Below are 12,569 nucleotides of genomic sequence, written 5' to 3'. Positions count from 1 at the left end.
CACAAAGGAGGATCAAAGCTCTAGAGACCCTATCCCACTTGCACACCTGCCTTGACTACCAGAGAGCCTAGACTCACTCACACCCCAGTGATGGTCGAAGGAAGAACGGCCTTCACAGGCTCATGGATGAACGCTTAGCCACCAGGGAGCAGGACTCTTTGACACTGTTAGATTAAGAGGTATGGCTTTGGAGGAGACGCCACTGATGGTGAGACCAAGTTAGGCACAGTGTCTGCCTCCCCCTGCCTACTTGTCTGTCTCTCTCTGTCTCCCCTGTCTCTCCCCTCCCTGTCTCTGTCTCTGTCTCTGCCTGTCTGTGTCTGTCTCTCCCTCCCCCTCTCTTCCTCTCCCCCACCCCTACACCTCTGTCTGTCTGTCTTGGTCTCTCTGTGTCTTTCCTTTCCTCCCTCCCTCCCTGTCTCTATGTGTCTGTCTCTCTGTCTCTGTCTCTGTCTCTCTCTGTCTCTCTTTCTCTCTCTCTGTGTGTGTGTGTGTGTGTGTGTGTGTGTGTGTGTGTGTATTCAGTTTATTTTATGTGTATGGATGCTTCACCTGCCTGTCTGTCTTTGCACCACATGCGTGCAGTGTCCAAAGAGATCAGAGGGGCATTGGCTCCCCCAGGCTGGAATCATAGAAGGTTGTCAGCGGCCAAGCAGGCACTGAGACTGAAGCCTGGTCCTCTGGAAGAGCAACCAGTGCCCTTGACTGTTCTTAACTATCTCTCCAGCCCTTCTCTTAGACCAGCAATTCTTAACCTGTGGGTCACAGCATACCTCAAAAATACCATCAGAAAATACAGGTATTTACATCATAGTTTACAACTAACAAAATTATAACTAAATAGCAAAATTTTAACAAAGTTATAAAGTAGCATCAAAAATATATTCATGGTGTTGGTCACTGCAACATGAGGAACTATATTGAAAGGGTTGCAGCATTTTGAAGGTTGAGACCCACTGCCTTAGACTATAAGCCTCTAAGTCTAGAATCAGGCCTGCTTATTAATAATATGCATGAATTGACAGAGAAATGAACACATAGATGGGAGAATGAAGCCCTCTCTTCCTATCACCCATGCACAGGAACTTGAAACTTTAAAAAGCAGAGTTCAGATGGTAGGGTGTGGTTAGTCTGACCTTAGACCTTTCCTTTTAACTGAGTACACTAATATTCTCATGTTCTACAAGTGTTTATCTGGTTACATTTTAGCTGGAATAAATAGTGCTTTAAATCTTCTCACTTAAGCTGGGCTATTTTTCTAACTTGTTTTCTAGGTGGAATCAATAGTAGTGGACAAGGAGACACAGTCTGCAGTGCACACTCACAGCACTGCTGTGTGAGGGATACAGGAGACACAACCCTCAGTGCACACTCACAGCATTGCTGTGTGAGGGATACAGGAGACACAGCCTACAGTGCACACTCACAGCACTGCTGTGTGAGGGATACAGGAGACACAGCCTACAGTGCACACTCACAGCACTGCTGTGTGAGGACACAGGAGACACAGCCCTCAGTGCATACAGCACTGCTGTGTGAGGGGTGCAGGAGACACAGCCCTCAGTGCATACAGCACTGCTATGTGAGGGATACAGGAGACACAGCCTGCAGTGCATACAGCACTGCTGTGTGAGGGATACAGGAGACACAGCCCTCAGTACATACAGCATTGCTGTGTGAGGGACACAGGAGACACAGCCCTCAGTGCACACTCACAGCACTGCTGTGTGAGGGGTGCAGGAGACACAGTCCTCAATGCACACACACATCACTGCTGTGTGAGGGATACAGGAGACACAACCCTCAGTGCATACAGCACTGCTGTGTGAGGGGTGCAGGAGACACAGCCTGCAGTGCACACTCACAGCACTGACAGGTTTAGAAAATAAGAAAGTTCATTTATGTTGGAACAGCTTTGAAGAGAGCTGGAGGTGTGTGATAAAGAACTGTATAAAAAGCCAAGGAATCTGTACTCTGTAGGCTTTTGGAACTCTGTGTGTGGGACACTATAAAAGATTTGCTATGTTTTGAAAAATCCTTGTAATTTCAGCGTAGGAAATGGAATGCAAGTGGACTTCAGGCAGGAAATGGGATAAGAAGACACTCATTCTGTGTGTGGGAGAAAGTAAAAAACTAAACAGGGCGTTGAGGGGAATACTTGTGTCAGAACTGAGACATTCTGCAAGTTGCCAATGGCAGGATATAGTGTGGGAAAGGGTTAAGATCACCCTCAAGGTCCGTCTCAATTACTTGTATTTTTCTATGAAGAGACACTACAGTTACAGTTGTAGAGTGTGAATCTATGACCGTTGTGGTGGGGAGCATGGTGGCTGGCAGGCACGGTGCTGGAGCAATAGCTTGATCCACAAGCAGGAAGCACGGGGAGAAAGAGAGAGAGAGGAGAGAGAAGGCTGGGCCTAGGCATGTGAAATCTCAAAGCCCACACAAAGTAATATTTCTCCAACAAAACCATACCTCCTCATTTTCCCTAAACACTCCACCAGCTGGGAACCAAACATTCAAATACCTGAGCCTAAGGGCCATTCTCTTTCTGTTCACTGCAGGCCTCAATTTGGCATCTAGATGAATAGCAGTGAGAGGCTTTATTGGTAGGGAATGACTTTTAGAGTGAAGAAACTGTATTCAAACCATAGCAGAGGTCATCACTTCAGAACCAGCAAGTCATGCACTTAATACAAATGTAAATCCTGAAGACGTGTTTCTGTTCCTTCACCTCTGTCAGGACACCAACCAAGCTAGAGCCTCTGCTAAGTTGAGATTGAGAGATTTCCATGGCAAAGGCCCTTCTACTTAACAACGGTGTCCATTTTAAGTAAAATAAAGGCTATTTATCAGAAATGCTGAGGTGAGATTGAGTGTGTGACAGCCACCTCTCAAGTCCCCCCTAACTCAAGAAGTCTAGACGAAGATGCAGAAAAATCCTTTGACAAAAATCAAACATCCTTTTATGACAAGTCCTGGATAGACTACGGATACAAGAGTTTCATGTTCAGTGTAATGCTTGAAGCCTTAGCGAGAACAAGGAGACAGCTGGAGGAGATGACAGGATAAAAGTGGAGAAGCGAAAGTATCTTATTTACAGACAATGTGATATTTTACATAAATGACTCTAAAGACTCCATGAGGAACTTCTACAGCTGACGAATACTTTCAGCAGTGCACTGGAATATCTCACTGAAATCAGTAGCCTTCCTATATACATGCGACAGTCTGAGAAAGAATCCGGGGAAACAATAATTTTTACAATAGCCTAAAAAACATCGCATGGTAACTCTAACCAAGCAAGTGAAAGACATGTATCATACAAAGTTTAAGGCACTGAAGAAAGCACTTAAAGAAAATACTAAACTATGGATCTTCGTGCATTGCTAGGATTAATTCAGTTTTAAAAAGAAAATCCATGCTATTAAAAGCAACCTATAGATTCGACAGTCTCCATAAAAGTCCCAGCACAATTTTTCACAGATATTGAGAAGATAATTAACTTTATATAGAAACACGCACCCACAGGTTATCTGGAATAATCCGGAGAAATAAAAGCACCTCTGAGATTTCACAATCCCCAACTTCAAGTTGTCCTATAGAACTGTACTAATAAAAATAGCACAGTATTGGTTTCAAATACCATATTGATCAGTGTGATTAGAATAGAAGGCCTGGGCCTCATAGCACACTGGAGAAAAGACAGCATCTTCAACAAATAGCGCTGATGACTGGATGGCTGCTTGTGAAAGAAATCAAGGAGATCCGTATTTATCCTATTTAAGAATGTGAGAAGATCCGTATTTATCCTATTTAAGAATGAGAGGAGATCCGTATTTATCCTGTTTAGAGCCAACTCCAAATGGATCAGACCAGATGCCCTGAATCTCACAGTAGAGTGGAGGGAGCAGGCTTGACCTCAGCCCAGGAAAGGGCTGTCTGAACACGATCCCAGACAGAGCACAGGCACTGAGACCGAAGGAGGCAACCTTATAGCTGGGAAGGGATCTTTACCAGTTACACATCTGACAAAGTATATAGAATATACAAAGAAAAAACCAAAAAACCTGAATACCAAGAAAACAACCCAATTTTAAAATGGAGTATAAAGCTAAAGAGAGCTCTTTCCCACAAATGGTGGAGAAATACTTTTAAAATGTTGAACATCCTTACCCACCAGGGAAACAAACTAAAACCACACTGAGATTTCATTTCACCTCACTCAGGATGGCCAAGGTTAACAGAACAAATGACAGCTCATGCTGGTAAGGATTCGGGGTAAAGGGAACACTTACCCATTGCTGGTGGGAGTGCAAACTTGTCAACCAATATGGGAATCAGTGTGGCGTTTCCTCAGAAAGCTGAAAATAAACCTACCAGAGGATCCAGCTGTACAGTTCTTGGGCATCTCCCGAAAAGGCTGCATCTTACACAGAGACAGGGGCTCATCCATGCTCACTGTTGATCCACTCATAATTGCCAGAACCTGAGACAGCCTGGGTCTGTCAGCTAATGAGTAGATAACGAAACACAGCACACTATGGGATTGGACTCAGCTGGTCAAATGAAGTTCAATGGTAGATGAGCAGAGCTAGAAACAATCATCTTGAGTGATGGAACACAGACCCAGAAAGACAAACATTGTATGTATTCTCTCATATGTGGATGTTAGCATTTATGCTTTAGATGTGTGTGCTGCTTCACTTAGAGTTCCCACAGAAGTTAGGTGGGACCAGGGGACCAGGTGGAATAGGGGGGTGGAGAGGGCATAGAATATGGGGTTATAAATAGAGGATAGAATGGACAGGTGGGTAAAAGGATCAGGGATAGGAAGACGGGTGCATGCAGAATATGGGGAGGGGTAGCTAATACCAAAGGCTTTTTAAAAAGCCAAATGAAAACCTACTATTGCATGCACACATGTGCGTGCGCGCACACACACACACACACACACACACACACACACACACACGAGACAGATCTTTAAAAGACTTTGGCATACGATGAGGAAGACAGTGGTATCCCAGCTAAATGCCATATGATGCCAAACAAAAGTCCCAGTACTGTGAATGGGTCACATGTTTCTGAGTCTTTCCCAAAAGGAATCCCTTAGGCCTTCCCTAGACACTAAAGGGTATTATCAGTATTACGGGCTTCCCTCCAAAACCTGACAGGAAGGCCTACTGCTGAGGACACTTCATACTTACAGCGCACACCATGGCCAAGCGGAGCTCGTACTCTACTGGAGCTTCATCTCCACAGCGTAGCTTCCAGAGAGAAGATGCTGTGCCTACAACTAAAGGAGACAGTTAATCTCCAGGCACAGCCACTTACCAACCCTCACAGCTATAATAGTGACCTGCCTGAAAGACATCCACAGTGCAGTGGTGGGGTGAATGTTAGTGAGTAGCCAACCACTTTAAAGTTTGAGGTCCACTCCGTGAGGTGGAACAGGTACTGGTGTTGTCAGTGAACCTGAGACTAGTAGGTTATGGGGCCGAAAAGACAAAACTGACCCAGCAGTGAAATGGCTCCTGTGACCTACTGCGATGCCCGTGTATCGGTGCACTGCTCAGCCCTCATCAGAGAGAGAGCACAACTGGAAAACATGCAGAAAGTGGGACTTTGGGGTGCTCAGTCCTGGTGGGACACCTTCATCCCACCTCACCCTCAAGGCTCAGAGATCTATGCTGAGTAGGAGGCGGAAAGACTGTAAGAGGCAGAGCTGTGCGTGATCTTGAGGAGACCTCCGTCTCCACACACCACAGACTGGATCCACTCACAGGCTCACAGAGACTGTAGCACCTGCCCAAGCCACACAAGACCCCATCATGAAGGAGTGAGCTGGGCATCAAGTCCCACCCCACCCAAGAAGCTGTTCACAGGGGACAGCTGCTGGAGAAAGTGTAATCAGTTTTCTCCAGTGGAGCGACAGTGTGTTCACCGCACTCCAGGGCCGGTGCACGCTCAGGGACAGTTGGACAACACCGACACTCCAGGGTTTTAGTGGCCTTTTCCTTTTGTGATTTTTGTTGTTTTAAGAGAAAAAGAACATAAAATTGGGGAAGATCTGGGATGCCCTGGGGGATGGGACAGAATATGATAAAAATAAAAATATAATATACAAAATTCTCACAGAGTGAGAAAAAATTCAAACACAAAACATTCTAAACTTATATAAAAATCCATAGGTTCTACGGATATTTTTGTTGTTTTTAATTTTCTAGATTTCATTACACACACACACCACACAGACTAACCATTGAGCCACCTCTCCAGCCCTTGTCTTTTTTTTTTTTTTTTTTTTTTTTTTTTGACTCAGCGTTTCACTCTGTAGCCCTGGCTGATTAGAAATTTGCCTCATAGACAAAGCTTTTGAACTCAAGAGATCCTCCCGCCCCTTCTTTCCAAATGCTGTGTTTAAGGGTGTGCACTACCATACCCAGTCTGGCTGGTATTTTAAGTTCGTGATATACTTACATGTTATTTGAAGACTAGAGGTTAGCACTTCAAGTTGGTGGGGAAGAGAATGTGCCATTGATGTTAATTAAACCTGAACTGTCTCTGTGTGATCTGAAAGTTACTCCCTTCTTGCAGTATAACCCATGTGGAAATGAGTGTTATGATGCACTTTATATATGGAGGGACTTTGGATTTTCCAGAAAAGGCTAATGTTGGGTATGTATTACTTTTGGGTAAGTTTAAACATAAAAATTGTGTGTGTTCTGCTTTATTAAATGATTTTGCCAAGAGTCAATGAGATAGAAACTTCATTTTCACTGTCTGTTTTGCTGTATTTTGACTGTATTTGGGGAATGTATAGGACAGTACGTATGAGGCAGCAGAAATGGCTGTGGTCACGAGGACTTGCTGCTCGTGCACCGGACTCTAGGTCAGTTCTCAGCACACACACGGAAGCTCATCTGTAACCCCAGTTCCGAGAGGTGCCCCCTCTGACCTCCAAGGGCATTGCATGCATGTGGTGCACAGACACTCCTCACAAACCGTAAACTCTAAAGAGAGCACACACAGCCTTTACAGCCCTGTCCTTTGTTCTGTAAGCGCTGAGACGTGGGGGAGGGGCAGCTCCACGCCCGCCCTCCCTCTGGCTCTCCCGCCCTCCTCACCACAGAACAGAGGCTGTGTCGGTGCTGATGGCTGTGACCTGAGAATGCAGAGCAAGTTAGAGTAATAACTCAGATTCTCCTTTTCTGGACATATTACCAAGAAATTATGGTGTATTATTCTCTGATTTTACATTTGAGAATTATCAGTTAATATCTGTTTATTTTAGTCAGATACTGAACGTGGCTGATATGTATGGACTGGAAGGATTAAGAGAAGTAGCAATCTATGTTTTAAGAAGAGATTACTGTAATTTCTTTCAGAAGGTAATTGTTAATTCTAACAAATGACCAGTTAATATGTGTTAGATTTTGAACTTTTAATGCAGTCATGTTTAAAAATGTCACAATTTAGCTAATAAGGACTCTCGCTAAAAAATAACACAAGAAATGCCTATAAAACCAGAAAATAAAAGTAATGATTTTAAGAAAAGTCAAATTGATATGGGGACTTGTTGACAGTATATAAAAATCTTGTATAATTCAAAGATAGAGTACACAGCTAGGCCTCCTGTTGAATTTGGCAGCAGGAGAAAGGAAACCTGTTAGCAGCTCCATTTTTCCAAGGCCCACAAAGGATTTGTCAGCTCCTCCCCTTCCCTCTGCCGCGTCTGAGCACAGCCCCTGTCTGATGGAGTTTGAGCATGTTTTGATTTGCACAAATTTACTATCTAAAGAACGAGCCTTTGTGCATTAGCCTTGATTTGCCATTCTTTAATACACTTTGAATGTAAGTTAATTCACGTATTTATGCTTTTCTTATTCTGCAGATTTTCTATAGTTCACTGAGCACATATTTACTTAGCAATGAGCAAACACCCCTAAAAGAATTGCTTATACAGTGTTTGTTATTAGGTTCTTGATGCAATGTTACCCACTGTTTGACTTGTAATGTGGCCATTTGGATAACGTTTACGTGTTTTTACATTGGGTAGGACCTTCTCTGAGCCTGAATTAGAGTAACGTAAGGACAGCTCCCTACTCTCTCAGTCCTCACTTAAGCATATAAGGAGCTCATAGCCATGCAGGCCCCTTCCACAGGAATCAGACCCAGAGAACAGAAGAGTGGAGATTGGGCCATGCTCTACTCCATTCCAGGTTTCCCGGCCACAGGCTTAGTCTGAGAGGAGGGAAAGGCTTGGCTCAGATATTTCAGAAGTATTAAAGTAGCACTCTACTAGGAAAAAAGATTTGACAGATGTGGTTAAAAGTAATAGTTGGGAAAAATGTTTTGTGTTAGTATCCAGTCTCAGCTGAGATTCTTTAAGAAACTGACTACACCTGTCTACATTGTAAGTCTCTTCTATGAGTTATCCTCACACACACGTGCCCTACTTTTAATGTGTCATGCATGTTGAGTTGAATGCTGCTCCTTGTATTGCATGATCAGTGACCCACTCGGTGTTTGGTTAATTGGGCAGATCATTTGCCAACGCTTGAATGGGTTTGATGGCTGCACAGCCTGCACCACACGTGATGGAAGGTCCCAGCCGCCACAGAGACCCACATGATCAGCACTTCCCAGTTCTAGTGTGTGTGTGTGGGGGGGGGCAGTATTTCTATTAAGACACTGGAAACACCTCCGTGTTTGGCATGTCTTCTGTGGGACATGCTTACTACATTTACTGTACACTGGATTGTTGTGATAGTGAGTATTTGAGATGATTCCTGCTCCTGTTGAGCTGATTCTCAAACATTACTGCTTTGTAGACTTTAAATTTTCATAAATGAAGCTTGGAATATTGTACCATAAGTAAAAAAAAGTTTTAGTCTTCATTTATTCATCACAGTGACTGGCCTTTACAGGCAAAACACATACACATACACACACACATACACACACGTGCACATGCACACGCATACACGCACAAATGAATAAGCCCAGGCAGTGGTAGTGCCATGACTTTAATCCCAGCAATCAGGAGGCAGAGGCAGGCGGATATGTGGGTTCAAAGCCAGTCTAACCTACAAAGTGAGTTCCAGGATAGCCAGTGCGACACAGGGAAACCCTGTCTTGAAAATAAATAAGTAAGTAAATAACGTTTAAAAAGAAAAGCATTAATAAGCAAAGTAAAATATGTGCATTCAGTTGTTTATTTTATTAGTTTTTGAGACAGGGTCTCATGTATCCTGGACTGGCCTCAAGCTCACTATGAAGCTGAGGAACCTCCTGTTCTCGCCTCAGTGCTGGAGTCATGGCGTTCACCAGCATGCCCGTCTCATACAGCGCGAGGCTCGAACCCCAGCCTTGTGCATTTTACACAAGCTCTCTACCAGCCGAGCTATGCCCCAGCCCACATTAGGGTCTTAAATACTAACGGTAATGATAGTAATAATGCTACCTTCCTAACAATTGAACAAACAAGTTAGCAGTAGTTCTTAATTTTAAAGTTTGAAATTACTGACCTGATTAGAAGGAAACATTTTAAAAAGTTTCGATCTGCTCTTAGAGCAGAGAGTATTTAAAAGTAGACTTCAGTGATAGATCACTGATCATCTTTAATATCTATAAACTCGAAGCTGCAACTAGCAGATGAGTGCTGGTTTCTCGGGTTGTTAGGCATAAGAGAGGGCACAGTGACCACCTAACTCCGTCTCTCCTTGGACAAATTATTGGAAGTACGGAAGTGCCAAACGGCTGTCTCTCATCGAGGGGAGTCCACGGTGCTGCCATGGCTGCCTGTCTGGGACGGGGCAGCAAAGGACCAGGGGAGGACCACCTGTCATGAAGAGCAGGCAGCTGTGGTGCAGAGGGGGCTTACCCTGTAAGAGCCCGGAAGAGCCATGGTGATGGGGCAGGGTGTGCAGGCCAGAGGAGCCTGGTGGCCTTGGTGTGTGTGTGTGTGTGTGTCTGTGTCTGTGTCTGTGTCTGTGTCTATATGTCTGTGTGTGTGTCTATATGTCTGTGTGTGTCAGTGTGCACATGTCTATGTGTGTATGTCTGTGTTTCTATGTGTGTCTACATGTGTCTGTGTGTGTCAGTGTGCACATGTCTGTGTGTGTATGTCTGTGTTTCTATGTGTGTCTACATGTGTCTGTGTGTGTCTGTGTCTATATGTCTGTGTGTGTCAGTGTGCACATGTCTGTGTGTGTATGTCTGTGTCTCTATGTGTGTGTACATGTGTCTCTGTGTGTCTACATGTGTCTGTGTGTGTCAGTGTGCACATGTCTGTGTGTGTATGTCTGTGTCTCTATGTGTGTCTACATGTGTCTGTGTGTGTCTGTGTCTATATGTCTGTGTGTGTCAGTGTGCACATGTCTGTGTGTGTATGTCTGTGTCTCTATGTGTGTGTACATGTGTCTCTGTGTGTCTACATGTGTCTGTGTGTGTCAGTGTGCACACTGTGTGTGTATATGTGTGTCTGTGTCTATGTGTCCATGTGTCTGTATATGTGCATGTCTGTGTGTATATGTGTGTGTGCACATATCTTGTGTGTCTATATGTGTATGTCTATATGTGTCTCTGTGTGTGTCTGTTTATGTATCTGTGTGTTTATGTGTGTATATGTTGTGTGTCTCTGTATGTGCCTGTGTGTCTGAGTGTGTTTTTCTTCCATAATTTATTTTATTGACATAACATCCCAACCGCATACCCCTCCCTCCTCTCTTCCTAGTCCCACCCTTACAAATCCCTAACCCGTTATCCATTCCCTTTCTCGTCAGAGAAGTCAGAGCCACCCGCTAGCTTGCGTACCACCCTACCCTGGGACATCTAGTCCTAGCAGGACTAAGCACCTTCTCTCCCACTGAGGCCCAACCAGGCAGTCCAGGTAGGGAAGGGGATCCAGTGGCAGCAGCAGAGTCAGAGACATCCATGTTCCACTTGTTAGGGAACCCACGTGAGGACCAAGCTGCACGTCTCCTTCAGATGTGTGGGGGACCTAGGTCCAGCCGCATTGCGCTCTTTGGTTGGGGGTTCAGTCTCTCTGAGCCCCCGTGGGCCCAGGTTAGTTGACTCTAGGTTTTCCTGTAGTATCCTTGACCCTCTGGCTCACTCAGTTCTCTCCCTCACCTTCCACCAGACTCCCCTGAGCTCCACCTGATTGGCTGTGGTCTCTGCTGTTTCCACCTGTTGCTGGATGCGACCTCTCAGGAGACAGTCATGCTGGGCTCCTATCTGCAAGCATAGCAGCGTCATTAATAGCTGACGTCAGGGTGGCTCTCCCAGGGGCAGCATCATTAATAGCTGACGTCGGGGTGGCTCTCCCAGGGGGTGGCTCTCCCAGGGGGTGGCTCTCCCAGGGGGTGGCTCTCCCAGGGGGTGGCTCTCCCAGGGGGTGGCTCTCCCAGGGGGTGGCTCGACAGTCAGTGGTTGGCTGTTCCCTCAGTGTCTGCTCCATCTTTATTCCTGCTCATCCTGTAGGCATCAGATTGGGGCTGAAGGTTTTGTGGGTGCGTTGATGTCCCCCTCCCTCCTCTGAGCTACAGGAGGTGGTTGTATTAATAGGATTTAGGGACCCTTGATGTAATTGCGGTTTGGCGTGTCACAGTTAGTGTACTCCTAAGAAGCTAGATGCCCCATTTGCCAAGGTAAGGGGGTACAGGAAGAGTACCCTGGTTCAGGGTTTCTGAGGAAGGCTGAGTGGACGCGTTGGTCTGTGTGCAGCAGTCCTTCTGTTAACTCTGCCAGAGTATAGCCTCAGAGTACAACCCGCGCTGAGCCCAGACTGTCAGTTTGGGGCACAGTTAGGGCGTGCAGTTTGGGGTTTGGAGTTTGGTGGTTGGAATCAGGCCTTACACGGTTGCTTTGTACTGACACTCAGTGGTTATCTGCAGGGTTCCTCTGTCCGGTTTTCAGTGCTGAATGTGACATTCGTTGCATGGAAGTGCTACAGTTAGTTCACTTACTGTTGTCCCCAAAGTGTGACTAAAGCCTCTTTAAACACCGATGCACAGGTTTTTGCCTGGAAAGTTTTGTTTGTTTTATTTTTTTAAGAAAAAAATTAGACACTAACTAGAAAATGGCTGCAAGTATATTTCTGGAACTAGTTAATTCCAGACAGAGAATTAAGTGTAGGAAGTAGATATTTCAAAATGTGTCGTATAAACTAGCAGTAGTGTTTATCTTGATTTAAAAAGGCAAACAACCTAACAACAGCCTGGTAGCGGCCGCCCACCACAGAGCACACAGGGCGGGACTGAGGCCTGGCACATACACAGCAGAAGGCTGCCTGGGCTGACCGCCATTGGAGAGGTGTGCCTGATCCTGCAGAGACTTGATGCTCCAGGGTGGGGGATGTGGGGGCGGAACACCCTCAGAAGCCAAGGGGAGGGGGAGCATGAGGGGGCAACATTTGTGATGTAAATAAATAAAAATAATTAATTAACAAATTAAACCCATCTTCCTTCTGCCCACTGCTCCCACCTTTTCCCTCACCGTGGTCCTCTTCTCCACACCACACTATCCCTGTCAGCTTTTATGCTGTGTATATCCCACTGTGT

The 12,569-nt window shown here is 45.3% G+C and overlaps 1 protein-coding gene across 6 annotated transcripts in view; it reads left to right on the top strand.

Annotated features, from left to right (window-relative positions):
* Btbd8 (BTB domain containing 8) overlaps positions 1-12,569 on the top strand; it is a 68,674-nt gene that overhangs the window by 31,807 nt on the left and 24,298 nt on the right. For 3 of the 6 annotated variants that reach the window (NM_001419526.1, XM_087582096.1, XM_087582097.1), the window contains 2 exon segments: positions 6,601-6,681; positions 7,298-7,394. In NM_001419526.1, coding sequence (NP_001406455.1) covers positions 6,601-6,681; positions 7,298-7,394 — 178 coding nt within the window. 6 annotated transcript variants of the gene reach the window in all.

This window comes from Rattus norvegicus, chromosome 14 (assembly GCF_021556685.1).
Source record: "Rattus norvegicus strain SHRSP/BbbUtx chromosome 14, alternate assembly SHRSP_T2T, whole genome shotgun sequence".
NCBI lineage: Eukaryota > Metazoa > Chordata > Mammalia > Rodentia > Muridae > Rattus > Rattus norvegicus.
The sequence above is the reverse complement of the archived record's forward strand: the minus strand, read 5'-3'. Positions and strand labels throughout refer to the sequence as shown.